This window comes from Tupaia chinensis, unplaced genomic scaffold (genome assembly GCF_000334495.1).
Source record: "Tupaia chinensis unplaced genomic scaffold, TupChi_1.0 Scaffold000290_1, whole genome shotgun sequence".
In the NCBI taxonomy this organism is placed as follows: Eukaryota; Metazoa; Chordata; class Mammalia; order Scandentia; family Tupaiidae; genus Tupaia; species Tupaia belangeri.
In genome coordinates, this window is record NW_006159775.1 from 2,779,037 (window position 1) to 2,802,114 (window position 23,078).

Genomic DNA, 23,078 nt, shown 5'->3' on the forward strand with positions numbered 1-23,078 from the left:
CTACGTGGCAGTCCAGCGACATAGCCATTACGCTAACTGCTGGTTCCCCCCAGCATGAGTTTTAAGCCACTGGGTCTGGGACTCGAGCCACAGTCAACTACGTGGGAGTCCAGCAATGTAACCATTATGCCATCTGCTGGTCCCGGTATTCTCTTTTTTGATGTAACATGCTCTCGTTCTTTGAATAACTTTTATTATATAACCCCAAGTCCCTTCAACATATAAATTATATTTGTAACTGAACATACTCATGTCACTTAATATTTCTCTTCGTTGGTTTTCTCAAAAATTTCTACTAGTTCAATATTGGCTGGTTTTATGTTTTCCTGGAATGTAGGAACCTTTTAACCTGTTTCTGAATTCCTCCCAAAGGAAATTGTTCTGTATATTTCCCCAGGTTCCATACACAATCCTGATCTACTAAAGACACCTAGAGTACCATCTGTCTATTCTTGTTTTGAAGGTCAAGTGGACTTTCACTTTAGATGTCACTGCCATCTAAACCAGATGAAACCTACTGGGTGACATGCCTTCTTAGTGGTAGAGAGGTCAACTTTTAAGAACTTAACCTTCGCTTTGGAGTGGACATGAAGATATGCTTCAGAACACTAGATTTCCCTTCCTGTGGAGACAGACTCCTGTATTTTAGTTGTCTTGTATGCTGTACAATAATATATTTTACCAAGACAGATGAGACTGTACCATTTTTACCCATCTAAGTATGGTCTCATCCTTATGTGAAACTACGGTGATGTCTATGAGAACATGGGTTGCCAGTTCAAGTCTCTGTAAATGCGATTTTAATAAGGAATCAGAGAGTTGAGATGATCTTAGGTCAAGAGCATGAAGCTGAAAGTAAACTGGTTGTTCTGGTTTGATTGGACAGAAACTCAGAAAAATGTGTTAGGCAGAACAATGGCTGACTTGGTCAAGTAAAGGATGGACTCAGGATCCAAAATAGGACGTCAGAGTGGTATCCTACAGGTTAGAAGCATGGCTCCTGGTAATTTATCACTGTTTCAGGGCATTCTCGGTGTGGGGTGAGAGGGTTGCTGTGAGGTGCATAGCCCCCTCAGCAGTGCTTGCTTAAAGATAGCCAAGGTCCTACCCAGCTCCAAGCTAGCTGTTTCAAACATGAGCTTGTTACAGCTAAGTCTTCTTTTTTTCATTGCTTCTCAGCTTTTCAGAATAAAATATCTTCTGATTTGTTATTGGCAAGGCAGAAAACCTCTTGATTTATTATTTGGCTAAATGCCAATTTAGGGCAACCTCCTTTTTAGGTCACATTAATTTTAGCTTTAATTAGAATATATTTTTTAGAATGATTTACCCCAAATCTGTGATATTTATTCATATAACTTAGTTATCAGTTTGGGATAATTAGTGATAAATCCCTGGGTCATTTCTTCTATAAATTGTCAGATAATTTCCTGTTTTTAAAGATTTTACTTAACTTTATTTTTAATTTGACAAGAGTGAGAGAGAAGAGAGGGAAGTGAGAAAGCAAACTGTCAGATCTGGGACTCCGACCATGGTCAGCCATGTAGGAGTCCAGTGCCCTTAACCACCACACCACCTGCCTGTCCCTAACTGTCAGATCATTTTCTATAGAATGACTTTTCATTAACACAATATGACATTGTTTCTTGCTCCTATTGTCCATTCAATTGGTTTTCTGGGACATTTATCTGCAGTGGTTATGTATCAGCTATGAAAACACAGAACTGTCTAAGAATGTCTTAGAATTACTTTCATCTAATGTGAGATTTTATCATTGTGTATACTGCTGGTTGTATGAAGCAGCATTGAAAAGCCCACAGTACTGTTTTGGGTTAAAGTAGCCATAGTAAATAGCTTCATAAGTGACTTGTCAATACATGAATGCAATACTCCCTTGCATTAATGCATTGCTATCCATGATGTTGCTTGCCTTTTATATCTCTATCTCTATCTATGTATATCTGCATTTAAGGTGAAGTTTGTGTAAAACGCTGAGTGGGTTCCATAGAGGTGTATAAAGAAATGCAGATATAAAATACATGCATTGTGAAAATTTAGTCTAATTGGTAAACAAAAATATAGAGATTTTAAAATTCACAGCTGACAAAGTGTTGCATGCTGAGAAAAAGGATGAAACAAACCCTGACTGAAACCTGCCATATCAGCATTGGTGTTAGGGATTTGACAACTTGAGTGGATTATAATTACTGCGGTACCATTTAGACATGAGAAATAAGTAACAGAGCATCCAGTTCAAAAACACTTACCTGGATGTCCATGAAAAGATCACTTTCATGACTCAGGAGAGGATTTATTAGATTTTTTTATTTACCACTGGAAAAAATTTGTCATTGCTTTCTATTATAACTGAGGGTAATAAAATAGTGGTATTCACAGTAACTCTGACTTTGTCAACCAGAGAAATCACAAGTGTTTTCAAACAACATTGGAAATATATTTGCATGTATTTGTATATATTATTTTCTATAAAACGGCTAGTTCTATGAGACCCTAATCAAGATAATGGGTAAGCATGGAAGTAGTATATTGTAATTTGTTAAGAAGTCTTTGGCAAGTTTCTACAGAATGACCATTGAAAACAATGAATCGTCTTTGAATGGAAAAAGGTTTGTTCTGGGTCACTTGATAATGGCTTAGAGGTAGGAAAAAACATAAACTGACTTTTCTCAAATTAGACCTGAATAATCACTGAGCTGCTCCAAGTACCTGTTTGGAGAGAATAATTAAGGGTTTATAAGTAAGTCAGAAAAAGGAATACATAGTAAAATATCTACAACTCTCAAAAATTTACAATGCCTTTCCTTGGTATGTGAAACACACTCAATTTCCCATATTCTTTCAGGTCTTTCATACCTATGTACTTTGTCTCGTGTACTTCTCTCAGCAAGAGTATCTCTACCATCACTATTACATGTCCACATCTATCTCCCCTCAAGTTCCACATCTGAGACCAGCCCAGTAGCCTGATGGTTAAGGGAGTCAGATCCCACCTGGCCCACCATGTTTCAAATCCTAGCCCCGGCAACTTGAAACATACAGTGGGTTCATGGGAGTGCCCCAAATCCTGAAAGGATGGGTAAGAGAGAAGACATCACAGGCCTTTCTTAATATCCACTTCATTTCCAGCATGTATAGGTGACTTTCCTTTCTCTGAGAAACTTTGTTTATGCATTATATAAAGCCTGTATAAAATAGATACTATTTTCTACATGGCATTGTGATTCTTCTTTTATAATTCAAGGTAACATATTCCATTTGGAATCTTTTTAGACTCACAATGCCAAGTGGAGCATCTTGTACACAGTAAATGACTAACAAACTAATGCGGAGATTACTGACAGTTCAGAATTAGTTTTAGTTCATTATTATGCATACCTTTAGTTACCTGCTTTGAAACTTCCAACTTCTCTATGCCTTTACATTACCTCCTTAATTAGGATCCCATTTTTCTACTGCTAAGGAATGAATTAGGAGCTACCAAACAAGAGTAACAGGATCACTTTTCTGTAGAATTAATTTAGTGGAAAAGTGAAAACTTATTTTCTTACCCTCAATAAAAATCAGTTTTATCATTTTAAAGTCAATGTCCTTTAGCATTTTAGTAGTATACATTTACACACACACACACACACACACACACATATGCATTTAACACCATCAGTAAACTTAGTATAAATACTTTCATTTCAAGATACGACTTTTTTGGTATATGTTTTATGTAAAAGTACAAAAGAGTTTGTAATCAAGATATATTTTGAAAATATATACAAAAAGGAGAGTTCGAGTTTCAGATTATTGGTCTTTTTGCCAGTTTTTGTGGCCTTGAGGTCTTGAAATTATAGGACTTTTGCAGCTTGGAATTGAAGTTTTTACATGTAAGATAAAGACAAAACAGAGAATAGGACTGTATAAAAATAAATGAACTTTTTATTTTGTATAAAGGACTCTCTAATTGGGAGTAGGAGACATAAAATAGAGTTCAGGACAGATAGAAGGGAGTTGCACCTAAATTTTTTTTTCTTTTTTTTTTTTCTTTTGCAAGCAGATCTTTTAACATTTTTCAACTTTTTTGGATATTAAGATAGTAATCATTGAAGTAAGGTTTTTTTACATAAATATTTTGGATTTAAGGTCAATTTTACAGTGAGATATGAAAAGGACATTTTCTAAGGAGGCACCAAAAGACCGGGGTTGGAGGATTGTGGTACATTTGAAGAAAACAGTAAAAAAGCTTTCTGGGTCCTATGAGTATCTGACCTGGATTTCAGGACCAGACTTCCAAGTACTGAACCTAAAATGAGGGTGAAATACACACACACACACACACACACACACACACATCTTTTTTCCTATTCATTTTGCCCAAGGCACTTCACCTAAGGGACATAATAAAGAGCTAAGAGTAACTGAATAAAAAAGTAGGTCAGATGCTCCGGGAGATTTCAAACTCACACACACACACACACACACACACACACACACACACACACATACTGAAGGACATGCACACATACCCACACAGACACATATATCATGCATACTATTATAGGCTCATTGCTAGTTTTGTGTAGAGAGCTAACCATTGAATTTGGTGCCATTGAAACTACCCTCCTAACAAATGTTGGTGAGGGTGTTAGAAATAAACATAGTATCTCTTGAGTCTCTATTACTAGGTGGGAGGGAAGGGAGTAGGGAAGGAAGAAGAAGAAAACAGTCTGTTACTGATAGTGTTACTAGACCTTCTAGACAAGAGTCTCAGCAGAGCTAACTTAGCACAATAAATCTCCATAGCGCTAAATCCATCCCATCAAAGCTAACCTCAGAACAAATTAAATCCAAACATCCAACTGCCCTCCTGATGTCACTAGATTCCACACTACCCTGTCATCACATTCCACATTCTCCTCTGTTGCTAGGTACCCTGGGCACTCTTATTTTTCAAAGCTTCAGGTGCTGTTTTTTCCTTGGGACTCAAATACAGAGTCTTTGGTTCAAATTGCTATGGTACCCACGGTGAGATCTAGAGAGAAGAACCATCATCCTGGGCCATGAACCTGAAGGCCAACCCACTACACGCTCCTTGTAGCCTCCTGGTACCCACGTCCCAGCAGCAACTCAGGATGGAGCAAACCATGTTGGGTAAGGAGGCAGATTACCCCTTTAAAGCAATGGACTGATGTGAATTGGTTATGATAGATGGGAGACTGAGGTCTGTGATTTTAAATTCTAAAAATATTATCTTTAAGGAAGAGGGAATAAAAATTGTTCACATGGTTACACAAGACTGAGAGATAGAAAACTGTTCATTTGTCTTCAGTTTAATGCCTGCTCACTGCTCTGTATTGACTTTTTAAATAAAGGTAACAGAAAGTTTGTGTTAAATTTTGATTTATAAAATAGCGGCATGGGGCATTATTTATTTTTGCCATTTAAATGATAAAATTGTGTGTGTGTGTGTGTGTGTGTGTATGATTCAAGTGAGTAAATCATTCATTTGTTTTTCATAAAACATACTGATTTACTAAGGAATGAAATATATAAAGCTGTTGAATGCAGTTACCTTGGTAACATCTGGAGTGAACCTACTCCATCTAAAAATATTTTTCTTCTTCCTTGTTTATATTTTATACTGAAATTATAAATATATGACATTGATTAAATGCTCTCCTGATAAATAATGTTTATGTTGCCTGGCAAATAAATACAGAGTACTCTATTTACTAGATATATACAATGATTTCAAATTAAAGAAACAGTTAAAGCATTTTTAATTTTTAACTACAATATAATAGAAACTAAATTTGTTTACTGATACGTAGATTTCATTTTAGAATGTAATATATATTTAAGTTTATTTATTCTAATACCATGCTTATTGAAAAAGCTTTCTTACATTGGATGTTTAGTATATCTTTAAAGGTTTCTAGCACATAAATGTTAAGTCACGTTTTTCTTCATGAATTAAAAACATTGTATCTGAATAAGTCTTTTGTGCTTTCTCTTGATCTTTCTTGGGAAGAAATAATCAGAAATGTTCTTTCAGCGTTTAGTGTAAAGATTTCAACTGGTGTAAAAGAATATCCACAATTTTCCAAGTTACTTATATAAATCATTCCTATAATTCTGTATTTTGAAAGCAGTAGCTATTTTATTATTGAAAAAGTGTTTCTGATTTCTCAAATTCATAGCTGTGGAATATGCTCTGTCATATTATTTATGGCTAGTTTCCTAAATTTTCCTGTGTATGTTTCTCACCACATGAAGTCTTGACTTGAATGGGTACAAAAAATTTAATAACACTTTGCTATTTCAACCTCTTCTAGCTTTTTCACAAAATAGTTTTAGAAAATCATTTTAAAATATTGCTTTATTGAGAATTAAACCTAATACCCTTTGTTTGAATTTTTCACTAGAGACGGGGCTTCCTCCTGGACCCATGTGTATGCTCTGTTCATTCTTATCCATGTTGTCCTTACAGTTTTCCTTTCCTGCACTGCCCCTGCTTCATGGAGCTCTCAAAGAGGCTGACCTAGATGACTTCTGGGTCCCTTCCTTGATATTCCCACTTCCATTTTGCCCCCTTCATTTCAACGCTTCATCCAAATCAGAGTAATCACTTCAAAATACACTTTTTCCACATCCTTTCTCACAATCAATTAAAATTGCTCCTATCTTCTCTCCCTGTAGACTCCGAGCTCTTTGATATATAAAATGCTTCCTGTGGTGTTCTCTTCCTCCCACTCTGAGTTTGCCTTGCCTTAGTCTCTTTTCCGTTCCCAGCACTCTGGTCGGCCTTCCCACTTGCTCTGCTGGCTCATCCGTGGTTTGCACATGCTTGTCCTTCTGTGGGGCATGCTTTCCCCAAACTTCTCACCTGGAAAGGATCACTCCTCTTTTGGAATCTCATGCTTGTCATCTTCTTTTTTTTTTTTTTCCTCATAATTCAATATGTATTTTTAAATTTGCCAGCGTGCACATATGCCAGAGAGAAATGGGGGAAGAAGGGATGAGAAAGCAGCCACCATTGGGGGTGGTCACCCATAATCCCTTCTCCTCCATCTCTCCCTCCTTTTGGGACTTTGGGCACATATAAGCACCCGCACCTGGCATGTTTCTCAAGTACATGGTGGGACTTGCACCTCGCAGTCATCCCACCTGGGATCCAGCTGCCTTAACCAGCACACCACCAGCTAGCTTCTTTCACTTTTTTTTTTTCTTCCAAGTTTCTTTCTTCCATGAGCTAGAGAGGCAGAGAGACATGCATCCTGAGCAGGTTCTTTCATACAGTGCCCAGCTGTAGTGAGCCCTGGATCATGGGCACGTGCATACTTGGCCTGTTCTGTGTTCACTGAACCTGGAACCTTCTCCGGTGAGTCACCTCATTGAGCGTGGTTTTACCGTTGTACCGGCCCCTGGCCCCGTCCTCTTTGGGAAGTCTTCTCTGATGTCTTTATCCTTTGTACTGGGTCACAGCCTTTTTACTCTGCATTTTAATTACATGTTTATATTTTTTGTCTCTTTTAATTTTCTGTGAACTAATTGAAAGTGGAGTCTGGGCCAGCCCTTGGTGTGGTGGGTAGGGTGCCTGGAGCTCACAAGGTTTAAGTCCTGGGCCTGGAAGGTTGAAAAACATGCTGGGCCTGGGGACATGTATGTCCAAAGTCTCTATAAAGGAAGGAGAGATGAAGGAGAAGGGATTGTGGTGTGACCATTCCCTGTATCGGGGATGGAGATTTCTCTTTCTCTCTCCCATGAGCACGTGAGCCCTAATAAATAATCAATTAAAATAAACAAAGTCTTCATAGACCAAATAATTTAACCCCATATTGGCCACAATGATATTTGTTGAATAAAGTGGTGAGACATGTTACTCCTTCAGAATTCAAATATTTTTTCCATGAATGTAACTCATTAGAAGTCATTACATATTTCATCATACTCCATTAACACAGGGCATATGTGATAATATTCAGAAATCAAAAACATCCTACATATTAAATCTTACTCTTCCGGGACCAGCAGTTAGCATAATGGCTATGTCGCTGGACTCCCATGTAGTCAACTGCGGTTCACGTCCCGGACCCGGTGGCTTAAACTCACACCAGGTGCGTGTGCGTGCATGCCCAAGACCCCGAGAGGAGAATGGAGGAGAAGGAATTGCAGCATGGCCATCCCCTGGGTGGTGATTTCTTGCTTTCTATCTCTCTGTCTCTGTCTTTCTAGCAAGGACACTTTCCCTATTGCAAAAACCTCTCCAAAGGAAAAAAAAATCTTACTCCTCTTGTTCACTCATATTTATATGATTTCCCTAATCTGTAACTAAAGACACAACTTTACACCTTTGTCTATCATGATCTTATAAAATTAGTAGTGAATTCTTATTATATAGGTAAAGAGAAAATTCGTTCAGAAAAGCTGAGTGCTGCTATATACAAACTTTGTCTATGCATTTTCTTTCCACAACATTGAGATCACTTTGGCCAGCAGCTAGCATTTCCTGTTTAACACTTTATGACTCACATTTCCCCTTATCTTAAAATGGAATTTTGAATAACTGTGTATCATTTTCTAAACATTTCAAGATGTATTTAGCCAATTTTCTCTTTTTTGGTGATTTATGTAATTTTCAGTTCTTGCTGTTAAAAGCAATAATGGTATAAATGTCATTTATCTACACACAAATACACACAATGATTAAAATCCCCTGGCTCACACGTCGCAGAAATGTAGTCATTATAGCAAGTGTCCAAGCGCTGGTGATGTTTCAGGTGTACAGTAAGGCTCATAAAGGTTGTACCAATGTACACCCACATTAGCAGGATACAGGATGCTTTTGTCAGAGTATATTCACCAAATCTCGATAGTTTTATTGAAAAAAAAAAAAAAAACCCTACAAAATAATTGCCAATTGTCTTGGTCTCTGTGCTCAAATTTATTTTTGTGTGAGGTAGTATCTAAGATGGAACTGTTTTCTCTATCTTATATTGTTCTTATTTATTTCACTTCCATGCCGAGGTACATCTCTAGGTTAAAAATAACAGTGTCTGCATTACAAGTTGATTGCTCAGGTGAAATTTTGTATCATATGTAAAATAAGTTGAAAAAATGTTATGCATATAATAAGAATTCAAATATTGCAAGTGAAGGCTCAGCCACCAGTGGTAAGGCACTGCTGTAGAATCCTAGAGCCAGATAGGAAGGCCCAGGTTTATGAGCCTGGGTTGACTGGAACATGCCAGGTGCACCTGCAAGGTTCCTGTCATCTGGACTGACTGGAAGACTGGAGAAAAGACTGTGGCTGCTGGCTGGCAAAACATTTTAAGGGACTCTATCTCTGTCTCAAAAAGAAAAAAGAAAAGTTAGTTGAGAGTCAGCAGAAGGAGTGGAAGTTAAGGCGACTGGATCCCCCATGGGCGATTATGTGGTTTGAGTTCTCACACAGCAGTTTGACAAACACCCAGGGCACATGTGTGTGCATGCCCAAAGAGAGGAGAAGGTAGGAGAAAGGATTGCTGGGTGACCAGCCCCCTTGGGGGGTGAATTTTCACTTTCCCTTTTTTCTCTCTGACTCTATATGGGCAGTATAGATGCCCAAAAACAAACAAAAAGCTAGTTGAAGTAGAACTAAAGTCACAAATTAATTAAAATTGAACTTTGATTTTTTTTTTTTCCAACAGATGATTCTGCTGCAGAGAGCTTTAATGGCAATGAGACTCTGGGGCACAGCTCAATCGCTTCAGGGGGAACGCACGGCAGGGAGATGGGAGACTCCAACAGTGATGGCAAAACTGGGCTGGAGCAGGACGAGCAGCCACTGAACCTGAGTGACAGTCCCCTTTCGGCACAGCTGACTTCAGAATATAGAATAGATGACCACAGCAGTAATGGAAAACACAAATACAAGAATCTTCTAATTTCTGACCTCAAGATGGAACGGGAGACAAGAGAAAATGGAAGCAAGGTAAGGTTGCATTGTGATTTCCAGATGGTCTCTAAGTTGATCCTGATCACAGAGATATCTATGTGGACAGGAGATAAAAATTACTGCCACAAAAATACTTCAACCCCCAAGAATGTAGTGCCAAGAAACTTACAGCCGTGCATATTGTGTGTTCGTAAAATGTACTCACAAGGGTAGTGATGGACACAACGGATTGTGCTCCAAGCATTTGATTTGATGTCTCTCACTTATAATTTACTTAGAGATCTGTCTCTGAAAATGTGTGGAGCTCAGATGTAGAAGTTTCAGTCACGACACACAATTTGAGAATGAAAAAGATCACTAGTTTCCCTAGATTGGCTAGGTACACGAAGCAATAAAATTTCAATTAAATTCCCAGTGTGCTTTAGAGACCAAAGGGCTTTGTCAGTAATTTAATACTCCATGGACACTGGGGAACTATATTAAATGTCAATGTCCTGGATGAAATTCGTGGATTAAATAACTACCTGAAATCATTTTTCATAGATTGTATCATACAAAAGAGAAACGTATTGCGGACTTACGAAGCCTTTTGTGAAAGTTCATGGAAACACATTATGAAAACATATGCATGAATTTCAGTTCTCTTTGCACCAAAATAAACTCATACTTTAATTTCATTCTTCATGAACTTTATGAACTTTTTCTTTTACTTTTCTTTTTTTTTTTCCTCTTGAGAGCTTTTTGCTATAGGGCGTGAGTGCTCGCCAGAAAGACAGAGAGAAATCACCCCCTGGGGGAATGGCCATGCTGCAATCCCTTCTCCTCCAGTCTCCTCTCGGGATCTTGGGCATACATGCAAATGCACCCAGTGTGAGTTTAAGCCTCCAGGTCCGGGACTTGAACCACAGTCGACTACATGGGAGTCCAGCGACATAGTCATTGCACTAACTGCTGGTCCCTCCATGAACTTTTTTTTTTTTGGAGAAGTTTTCACTATAGGGTGCGTGTGTTCACCAGACAGACAGAGAGAGACAGAGAGATAGAAAGTGAGAAATCACCCCCCAGGGGGGATGGCCACGCCACAATCCCTTCTGCTCCATTCTCCTCTCGGGATCTTGGGCACGCACGCACACGTGCCCAACATGAGTTTATGCCACCGGGTCCGGGACGTGAACCGTGGTCGACTACGTGGGAGTCCAGTGACAGCCATTACGCTAACTGCTGATCCCTCTCCGTGAACTTTTTGAAGTCCCCTTGTATTGTCAGAATTTTTAAAGTCTTAAAGCAGAAGAAATCACAACCACTTGTCCCATTCCCAAATGATTTATTTTGAAAATGTAAGCTTAAATGTGTGCTGGTTTGAAATAACACCTACAATCTATAATTTTTGAAGGTGTGCTTTGGAACACAGGGAGATTTTAATTATATTTGGACTCCTTTCTCCTACCCTTACCTCACAGGTAGGGTTGTAGAACTGGTGTTTGAATATAAATTCTAGAAGCATAATGTCTTAATCTGGATTAATTTCTGAGTTTGCTGAGGCTCCATGTTTCCTAATTTGGGTCTATTTCTTCTCGCTTGCCTAATCTTGTTTGCCTAGGGGTGTGTTGCTTTATCCTCTTTTAAGCAAGTCACTACACATTATCAGACATTTAAGCACTTCTGCCTGAGGGAGGCTGCTACAGCTTGGGCTGTGGTACATGCACAAATTGCCTCTTTTGTGGTTTAAAGGCAAATCACACAAACACAAATGATTTTATATAACCTAATTCAATTTGAATCACATTTCATTTTACAGAACAAAATAACCCTTAAGTTTGCCTGCCCTCTGCATAACCCTGTCTTTAGAAAGCTTAAATAATCATAAAAGTATTCTGTTATGCTATTGTGTCTGTTACCTGCAAAAATCTGGCAGCAGCCATTTCTGTGAATAATCGAGAGGCAGAGCAAAGAACGAAAAACAGAGTTTATTTGGCTGTGTTCACGCACAGGGAGGGGCCAGGTGCTAACAAGCTCATAACCAACTCCCAGAACAGAAATTTCCAACACATTATATGATTGCACTTCTTGTACATTATATACGGTTGCACTTCTTGTTTATTCATTTATAACATCAATTTAGCTAATTCAGTGTTACTGTTTCCCAAATTCTCCTGTGTACCTTTTCCTTTCACATGACATTTATGACCCGGTTTTTGTTCTTATGGCGACATTGAATCTTACTCAGCTGTGTGGCAACATTGAATCTTACTCAGTTGTGTAACACACATAGATTAAGGAAAGCCGCAACACATTTTCTTTATACCAGTTAATAAAACAATCTAACGGGCTGTAACTATTATAGTAAATGATAACATTATTATAGTTTTCCCAATATAATCTGTAACATTGTGTCTCTTAAGTAAATATTCCTATCTCTGAAGATTTCTCTCCTGGATCTAGTCCAAGTTGCATTTTGGTGACCATTTTCTAAAGCAAGTTTCCTCTTCTAAGCAAACAGGCTAATTTATTACCTTATTTGTTAAAATAGTAACAGATGACATTAGTTACAAAAGTTATAAGCAATAGTTAACTCTTAAAAGTATAAGAAAGAAGGAAAAAGTAAAGCAAAAAAATAAATAGGGACCAGTGAGCAGCAAAATGGTTACATTGCTGGACTCCCACATAGTGGACCATGGTTTGAGTCCTGGACCAGGTAGCTTGAAATTCATGCCAGACACATGGGGATGTGTACCCAAAATCGCAAGAGGAGATAGGAGGAGAAGGGATTTGGGCGTGGTCATCTCCACCAGGGAGTGAGTTCTCACATTCTGTCTTCTGTCTCTCTCTGTCTATCTGTGCACCCAACCTATAGCAAAAATCTCTCTCAAAAGTAAATGAATAAATAAAGCAGGGTTAAAAATGTGTTTTTCCTGTTTTATGTAGAAATTTTTTTTCCAAAAAATCCAATGGTTTGCATTCTCTTCTTTAGTGCCTCATTCAACATTATTTTAAGAACCGTCATTGAAACACGTTATGGCACACATGAAGTGAGCTGAAGTTGCTTTTCTACCTCTCTATCCTCTATGAAAAGGAACTCATGAAAAGTGCAAATTGTTTGAGTTACATGGGAGGATTTTAGTTGATAAAGGGGCCTAGGGAGAAGATATTCATGAGACTGGTTTGGTAAAGGAAGAACAGTTGACACAACCAAATGAAAGGCAGAGGAGAAGGAGTGGAGTATATGGGAGCTAAGCCAAGTCTATCTTTCAAAAGAGCAGTGAGCTCTGATGGACAGTGCTGCGAAATCAAGTAAGACGAAGGTAGTATGTAATTGAATTTGGGGAGGCAGTTTTGATAACACATTAGGAGCACAGTCCAGAGAGACTGTTTTTATACATTCTTTCAAAAAGGAGATATAAGTATGTGGTGGTGAAGTAGACTAAGGAGAACCATAGTTAATAATGTTGTGTTGTATGTTGAAATTTTGCTGGGAGTAGATTTTAGGTAGTCTTACCACACACACACACACACACACACACACACACACACACACACACACGCACACACACGGGGTGGGGGAGAGGGAGAGAGGAGAAACAGTAACTATGGAATGTGATAGATAGGTTAAGTTGTTTAAATGTAGCAATTGTTTCTATATACATATGTGTTCAAACATCATGTTGTACTTAAAGGTATACAATAACAGAAATACCTAGCTCACTCACAGAAATGGAGTAGTTAGCAAACACAATTAATGAAATAACAGTCTTTATTCAGAAGGCTTTTTAATATATAGTTTTGGAAAAGAGGCTACGTATGCCTAAGAAAAGTTTCTTAATGAAAGGATAGATAATTTGCCCTATGTTAAACTTTAAGCGTTCAAGTAAGAAAACACTGTAATAGAGTAATAAGCATTACTCTATTAAAGTAATGGTTAAATGGACTTGCTGGAAGAATTAAGTCTTGAACTTTGAAGAAAATGTATTATTACCATTTTGTTTTCCCAGAGAAGACCTCTTACTAGACACTGTGAAAGGCCTGAATATAGATAGGGAAACAAGCTGGGCTCAGGCTAGAGAATCCTTGTCCATTCTGAGCTGGATACGAGTTCATAGCATGGCATTTGAGAAATATTTTCATCTTGTAAGATTTGTACCAAGTAATTTATTCTTTGAATATTTACTGAGGGATACCTACACGCAACGTATTTTTGTAGGAAGCAAAAATGATAAATGATTAACTCTAGGTAACAAAAATGATAAATGATCAGTGCTGGGTTCCTTCACAACCCATGGTCCAACAGGAAAGAACTATAAACCAATGATGGCAATCTGATTCTGAAAGTGATGTGATGGACACATTGGCAGAGTGAAATGAGGGAACACCTAGGGGGAACATAATGATTTTTAAGGAGGACTCTGTAGAGAGATTGTTGTGAAAGATGAATGTAGAAAGGCAGATAAGAGTTATTTCAATGTGGGAGATTATTTATATCAGAGCACTAAGAATGTTTTGAGCATGAGAAAATATACCTGGCATGGAGATTCCCAAGAAGTTAAGCGAGACCACAGCAGCGAACATGGAGAGGAATGAAGGATAAGAAGGCTTCATCAATAGAAGCTTTGCAGGCTATTATGAAGATTTTGAATTTTGTCTGAGAAAGTTTGGCAGGATAAGGTTGTAATCAACTTGCAGTTTAGAAAAATTATTCTGGTAACTGTGTCATAGATGAGTAAGATAGGGACTGGAGGATAAACCAAGGAAAAAAAGTGCCTAGAGAGCTTTTGTGGTAGTCCATGAAGAAAACAATGTCAGCTGGAATAAAATAAATGTAAACAGAGATACAGAGAAAAAAGTATTGAACATACTACTTTTATTCTCTTGACATGGTTTGTGCAGAACCACTAATGTGTAGATCCATTGATTGTCTGTTGCCAAATATTTAGGAATACTTTTCTTATAGACGACCATATGAATACTCTCTACATCCCTTAGTCTGTATATTCCATGAGCATAATGATGATGTTCACCTTGCTTTCTGCAGTACACCTAGCGGCTAGCTTGCTATCTGGTACATAGTTTCTCAATAAATATTTTTTAAAAATACAATTTATTGAATGCAGGAAGCAAAACACGAAAGAACATTCTAGAATGACTCCAAGATTTTGGCTTGGTTGCCTGAGTGGGAGATGATTCCATTTACCATGTTTCAGAATGAGAAACGTTTGAAGAAGCAGACTTCCATGTGAGGTTTATAGTGTCTATGCAATATCCACTGGATACATCTAGCAGGCATTGCGTGTATATTTGTTACTCAGAAGAAAGGTATAGTGAGGAAAGGCAGGCCTTTGAGAGATTTCATATCAGGAATGCTATCTGAAGATGCTGTGCTTGGTCAGATCACTTATGGGGAACACAGACTAATGAGGGGAGAGATTTACCTGGTAGAGTATCAACCCATAAGGAACAAGTGACATAATATGAATTCATGGAGGAAAAAGTTCCAAGGAGAAATGCAGGTAGCCAGGTGAGATATTTCAGAAGCCAAAGTGTGGGGCATTTTAATATTGGTGTAAGTGATTAAATGAAGAGATCCTTGGGTCTAAACTTAAATAAGGTTAGAAGAGTTCATGTTCGAATTGGATTCAGAATACACAGCAGCAGAAGAATTAGAAGAATTAGTGGCAAATTCAGTTGGAGACAGTTGCTGAGGGTGAGAGAGGAAAACGGAATCATTTTCCTTGCAAAGGAGATTGTGTCTGGAATTTTGCTTTAGGAATTCTTTTCACAATCTGAATCCATAGATAGAATAGTCTGGTGTCCCTGGCTTTGGATCAATTCCTGTTTTTCCCCAAGATTATCAAATGAACTTCATAGTGAAATTGTGTTCATTCAGGAATACCTTATAGAGCCCTTAGGAATGTTCCATTTGTTCTGTGTGACCTTGTGATGTGACACTACTTCCAATTTCTTCTGCTTTGGAGAGATAGAAAAGCTTAATTATATAGAATCTCTGTGAAGCTTAAATTCTTATGAGTTTAATATTGACCTCTTCTACAGTTTTACTGTGAATAATATCAAACAAAAATGATTATAAAGCATTTTAAAAATTGAACATTGAATAGAAAAGCTTAAAAAGAATAGCTGAGTTTGTGCCATTTACTAATTGCTTATTATTATGCAAATTTCCACTAGACTAGCTGAGAATTATATTAACCAATCAAAAGACTAAATATTTTACAATGAAGGAGCTAAGGTGATATTTATTTTCTTTTTCTTTCTTTCTTTTTTCTTTTCTTTTCTTTTTTTTTTTTTTTTTTTTTTGAGAGGTTTTTGCTATAGGGCGTGTGTGCTTGCCAGAAAGACAGAGAGAAACAGGGCAACAGAAAGCAAGAAATCACCTACTAGAGGGGAGGGCCATGCCGGAATCCCTTCTCCTCCATTCTTCTCTTGGGATCTTAGGCATGCATGCACACGCGCCCAGCATGAGTTTAAAGCACCAGGTCTGGGACTTGAATCACAGTCAACTACATGGGAGTCCAGCAACATAGCCATTACACCATTTGCTGGTCCCAAGTGATATTTATTTTCTACTTGCTGATGGTCACATGTTTAAAGGACAACTATAAATTTCAGCACCCAGTAGAAGGGGAATGATGATGACCAGGTCAAAAAATGAGACCCACGAGGATCTGTTAAGGGATCAGGGATTAGCTGTATGTATGTATGTATATATGTATGTATGTATGTATATCAATAAGACAAATTTAAGTATAGATATGTTTAAAATTACTAACTGAGAATAAAACAAAACTAGAATTCTAATGGAAAGAAATATATATATTAAAAACACCATCTTTTTGTCTTTTTTTTTAGTTTTTGTGATCTAGTACATGTCAATTAATATTAGGGATCTTCAAAACTTTATGAAAATTACAGGTCATGAGTCAACCATGCATGAATTTTGGGGGCATATTTATTTATTTTTGGAGAGTTTTTTGCTATAGGGTGTGTGCGCTCACCAGAGAGAGACAAGAGAAAGAAAGTGAGACATGATCTCCCGGGGGATATCCATGCCACAATCTCTTTTCCTCCATTCTCCTCTCGGGATTTTGGGGACACATGCGCACATGCCCAAAGTGTGTTTTAAGTTGCTGGGTCTGGACTTGAACTACCCTTGGCCTTGTGGGAATCCAGTTCCTTAACCACCACAACACCTGCTGGCCTTTTTGGCATGTATTTTTAATTCAACTTATTTTGAGATAATTATAGATTCACATGCAAGTAAACATGATATTACACAGAGACAAAGAATATTATTCATAGACCTGACTGCCAGTTTTTCCCAAGGAGATTATCTTGATACAGTCAAGTTACATATCATTACCAGTGCTGCAAGAGTCTCTCCTGTTACTGTTTTGTGGCCACATCCACTTTCCCAGGCTCAATTTCCTGCGTATCCCCTGAAAATCATTAATCTTGGACTAGCCAGTGGCATGCGTGAATTATAAGACTTTTTGTACCAAAATTGACTTGTGATTTAATTCTTTTCCTTAAGGTCTTTTTTTTTTAAGAGGTTTTTGATATAGGGTGTGTGTGGTGGCCAGAAAGACAAAGAGACAGAGAGACAGAAAGCGAGCAATCACCCCCCCACCCCACCCCGGGGGGGGGGATGGTCCCGCTGGAATCCCTTCTCCTCCTTTCTCCTCTTGAGATCTTGGGCACGCATGCACACACATCTGGCATGAGTTTAATCCACAAGGTCTGGGACTTGAACTGCGGTCGAATACATGGGAGTCCAGCAACATAGCCATTATGCCAACTGCTGGTCCCATCCCCAAACTTTTTGAAGTACCCTTATATGGTGAAATATACTGAAGTTATCTCCCCAAACAACAGTGTTTCAAATAATAACTGTAGCAATAGGGTGGTTATTGTTTGATGGTTAATGTGCAACTGTGGTACTGCATATTGGAGGTTTTGGCTAAGTTCCAAATGCTCTCAAGTTTCATTCAATTTAATAGTATTTTTTTTCTCTAATATGGTCTATGTGACGTTTTTCAATTAATCTTTCAATTTTTGCCAAAATGAATAGTGCTATTCAAATTAAAATTTGTAAAATATTAATCATAATCACTATTAATAATTGCTGTATAATTTCATTTAGATATGATGAATGGAACCAGCATATTTTTTCAAAAGATCTTGTTTAAAAACTTAGGTGTAATGAGATTGTCCTTTAAACGTGTAGAGTAATGAACTGACTTATGTAATGGACATTCCAGCTTATTGTGTTTCAATCTAGTTTTTTTGTGTCATGAAGGGGGCTTTGGCCCAAGTCTCGTTCAGAGTCGAAACAATAGTATAGGTTTTTATTCAGAGTAGCAATGACAGTCGTACATGTGCCTAACATGTGCTCGGCACTGGGTGCTAGGAGGACAAAGGAAAAAATCTTTCTTACCACTTAAGAATTCCCATTGATAGATGTGAATTCACATTCAAAGATAGATGCATAAATAAATAATTGTGTTGTACTACAGAAATTGATTTGTTTGTGAGAGTGCTTTCAAGGTCTACCAGCCATGTCCTTGAAGATCCCTGAGTTAATTATTAATAGTTAAAAAGGAGAGTCATTTGGTAGGAAATTCTAAGTAAGTGGATCTTGAAGAACAGAGTATGAAGGTAAGGACTGGGAGAGTTGAGGATGGAAGTGGTGAGAGAGACATCGGGAGAGGTAAGACAAGGTGTCAGAAAAGGGAAAGCTTTGAACACCTTTTCATAGATTGGACTTCACTCTGTAGTTGGCAGGGAATCACTTCATGATATAGGATGGGAAAATAGCACCATCAGATTGTGTTCAGGGGCAGATCATCTGTAATCTTTGTTATAAGATGGCTTTCTGTGGCCTAAGAAAGAAGGGGGCTGCCTTGTTGAGGAAGTAGTGGGGATGGAGAGGGAATGTAGATTTAAGAAAGATTTAGGAAGTTCAATGGACAGAATTGGGTGTTTCATAAGATAGGTTATAGAGAATGTAAAAGAAAAAAGCCACAAGGTAAAGGATACATTAAAACTGATACTGGGAAGCCCCTTCAACTGTAAAAATAATGAGCATTTGTGTAATGTTTTCAAGTTTATAAATCAAATCAACTCAATGGGGTAAGAAGAGTAATGATAATTACTAGGTTCATTTAAATAAAAAGAAATAAAATCTAGCAGATTGTGGTGACTTAGCTGACATTTTTACCATTAGTTAAGTGATAAAGTCTGGTATCGAACCCAGGTCTTCCGACACTATAACCCATGTGCTTTTCACTGCACCCGCACTGGCCCATGCTGTGGGAGAATAGTCATCTCCATGGATCCCTTAGTGACTGTAACAGTAAAACCATCCGGAGAGGCACAGCATTGGATACAGCTAGTGCATGATTCCTTGATAAATAGCAAACACTTACAGTGGCATTTCTTATACAAATACTTGTTTTGCTTCTTATGTATGAATTATTTTACAAAATGAAAATTATATACCAGGTGCCTCTATTAGAAAAGAAAGGAAGTCTGTAAAATGTTCATTGCTTTAGTTTATGAATGTAAACAAATGTATATTTGAGTTAAAATGAGTCTTGAAAATCCTTGCGGTGGACCAACAGATGGTGTAATGGTTACATTGCTGGAATCCCATGTAGTCGACTGTGGTTCCAATCTCAGACCTGGCAGCTTAAAATTCACACCAGACATCTGTGTATGCCCAAAATCCCCAGAGGAGAATGGAGGAAAAGGGAGTATGGCATGGCCATCCCCCTGTGGGGGGAGGGGTGATTCCTTGCTTTCTGTCTCTCTGCCTCTCTCTGTCTCTCTCGTGAGCACATGTACCCTATGGCAAAAATCTCTAAAAAAAACAAAAAACAAAAAACAAAAACTGGTAAATTTCAGACTTACATTTCATTGATTACCAATTTAAAATAGAATGTTCATTATATATGCATATGTATATGTGCATGTGTATATATGCACACACATACCTACACACTGACTATGTATAACATGGATATATAGATATGTACATGGACTTGTGTGTTCAGATGCACATACCTATACTATACTTCAGATTACATGGAGTGCAGTGCTGCTCTTAACTGGATATAGTTTCCCTTCTTTCCTTAGTAGATTTTAAAAATCAAATGGAAGGATATAATACATGATTAATTGCTTTTCAGTATCTGTCATATTTTTCATCTAACTTTAAGGTATATAATGCTTTCATGGAAAAGTGCCTTTCTTAAGGATGGTAATATCAACTATCTTGATATAGTGATTAAATGCAAATTATAAATATATATTAAAAATAATAATAAACCAGCTACATTATAGAATAATATAATTTTAAGAATTAGGAAGTATTTCAGTTTACAGACGAAAGCGTTGAGACCCACCTAGTGAATTGACACCAATTTGTGTCCTTTTGAATCATTATGCCACCATGTTTACCATTGTATATGTTGGTATTCTTTATATGTTCATGAAGGAAGAGAATGGGAGGAGCCATAATTTGAGCTCCTGCTCTGCATATTTCAATCCATGTTATTTCATTTTACACTTTTTTATCTCAGGAGAATGGGGAAGGTGAAGGGTTTCTATATTTTATATGCTGAAATGTGCAAAGTGAAGGTGAGTTGAACTTTGCACATGAGCAAAACATGCATTTTGATTCCTTTTAAAGCATGTGAAAGTTCTAGACCAGCAGGCAGCATGGTGACTGAGGCGCTGGATTCCCACATGTCTGACTGCATTTGGAGTCCTGGACCTTGCAGCTTGAAACTCACACTGGGTGCATGTGCGTGGGTGCCACAGATCCCAGGAGAAGCGATTGCAGCATGGTCATACCCCCCAGGGGCGATTTCTCACTTTACTTCTCACTGCCTCTCTGCCTTGCTCTCTCTCTCCTGTCCAGTGAAGGCACACACACTATGGCAAAAACCTTAAAAAAAAAAAAAAGTGAAAATGCAGTTGTCAGTACAAAATCTCAACTGGCCCTCCAGCCATAGATGCCACCTATCATAGGTGATCTGGCTATGATTAATTGTAGGTCATATTTTTGACAAAGAAAACTGACCAACTGCCATCCTTTTCATTATCTGATGGTTCAGCAATAGCTCAAAAATAAGTAGTTTTATTGAGAATCTTTTGATATTTAGTGTTTTCTGTTTGTGCTTGTTTGTGGGCTCTTTTGTTTAGTTTTGTGTGTGCTTGTCTGTTTTATATTTGTGTTCTGTCATTAAGAATAGGTCACGTGGAGGCCAGCCAGGGGTGTAGTGGTTACAGCAGCTGGATCCGACATGGTTAACTGCACAGTGTGAGTCCTGTACCTGCGGCTTGAAAAATCATACGGGGCACATGTGGACCCATGCCCAAAATCCTGAGAGGAAGGAGAAACAGAGGATAAGGGAACACTGCATGACCATCCCACAGAGGGGGTGCTTTCTCACTGCCTCCCGCTTTTTAGAAGAATTATTTTTTTATTATCATTATGTTTCCATTTTGACCAGGGAGAAAGAGCAAGCCGCCAGGTCCAGGACTCAAACCACAGTCAGCCAGCGCCTTTCCAGCAACATAGCCATTATGCCAACTGCTGGTCCCATCCCCAAACTTTTTGAAGTACCCTTATATGGTGAAATATACTGAAGTTATCTCCCCAAACAACAGTGTTTCAAATAATAACTGTAGCAATAGGGTGGTTATTGTTTGATGGTTAATGTGCAACTGTGGTACTGCATATTGGAGGTTTTGGCTAAGTTCCAAATGCTCTCAAGTTTCATTCAATTTAATAGTATTTTTTTTCTCTAATATGGTCTATGTGACGTTTTTCAATTAATCTTTCAATTTTTGCCAAAATGAATAGTGCTATTCAAATTAAAATTTGTAAAATATTAATCATAATCACTATTAATAATTGCTGTATAATTTCATTTAGATATGATGAATGGAACCAGCATATTTTTTCAAAAGATCTTGTTTAAAAACTTAGGTGTAATGAGATTGTCCTTTAAACGTGTAGAGTAATGAACTGACTTATGTAATGGACATTCCAGCTTATTGTGTTTCAATCTAGTTTTTTTGTGTCATGAAGGGGGCTTTGGCCCAAGTCTCGTTCAGAGTCGAAACAATAGTATAGGTTTTTATTCAGAGTAGCAATGACAGTCGTACATGTGCCTAACATGTGCTCGGCACTGGGTGCTAGGAGGACAAAGGAAAAAATCTTTCTTACCACTTAAGAATTCCCATTGATAGATGTGAATTCACATTCAAAGATAGATGCATAAATAAATAATTGTGTTGTACTACAGAAATTGATTTGTTTGTGAGAGTGCTTTCAAGGTCTACCAGCCATGTCCTTGAAGATCCCTGAGTTAATTATTAATAGTTAAAAAGGAGAGTCATTTGGTAGGAAATTCTAAGTAAGTGGATCTTGAAGAACAGAGTATGAAGGTAAGGACTGGGAGAGTTGAGGATGGAAGTGGTGAGAGAGACATCGGGAGAGGTAAGACAAGGTGTCAGAAAAGGGAAAGCTTTGAACACCTTTTCATAGATTGGACTTCACTCTGTAGTTGGCAGGGAATCACTTCATGATATAGGATGGGAAAATAGCACCATCAGATTGTGTTCAGGGGCAGATCATCTGTAATCTTTGTTATAAGATGGCTTTCTGTGGCCTAAGAAAGAAGGGGGCTGCCTTGTTGAGGAAGTAGTGGGGATGGAGAGGGAATGTAGATTTAAGAAAGATTTAGGAAGTTCAATGGACAGAATTGGGTGTTTCATAAGATAGGTTATAGAGAATGTAAAAGAAAAAAGCCACAAGGTAAAGGATACATTAAAACTGATACTGGGAAGCCCCTTCAACTGTAAAAATAATGAGCATTTGTGTAATGTTTTCAAGTTTATAAATCAAATCAACTCAATGGGGTAAGAAGAGTAATGATAATTACTAGGTTCATTTAAATAAAAAGAAATAAAATCTAGCAGATTGTGGTGACTTAGCTGACATTTTTACCATTAGTTAAGTGATAAAGTCTGGTATCGAACCCAGGTCTTCCGACACTATAACCCATGTGCTTTTCACTGCACCCGCACTGGCCCATGCTGTGGGAGAATAGTC

At 37.9% G+C, this 23,078-nt stretch overlaps 1 protein-coding gene across 5 annotated transcripts in view; it reads left to right on the plus strand.

Moving 5' to 3' along the window:
• Window positions 1-23,078, plus strand: part of NOL4 (nucleolar protein 4) — a 365,383-nt gene that overhangs the window by 192,514 nt on the left and 149,791 nt on the right. For 4 of the 5 annotated variants that reach the window (XM_006150552.3, XM_006150553.2, XM_006150556.3 and 1 more), the window contains one exon: window positions 9,699-9,982. In XM_006150552.3, coding sequence (XP_006150614.1) covers window positions 9,699-9,982 — 284 coding nt within the window. Of the gene's footprint in view, window positions 1-4,937; window positions 5,161-9,698; window positions 9,983-23,078 lie in introns of those variants that run through there. The other variant, XM_006150557.2, reaches the window with a different exon arrangement.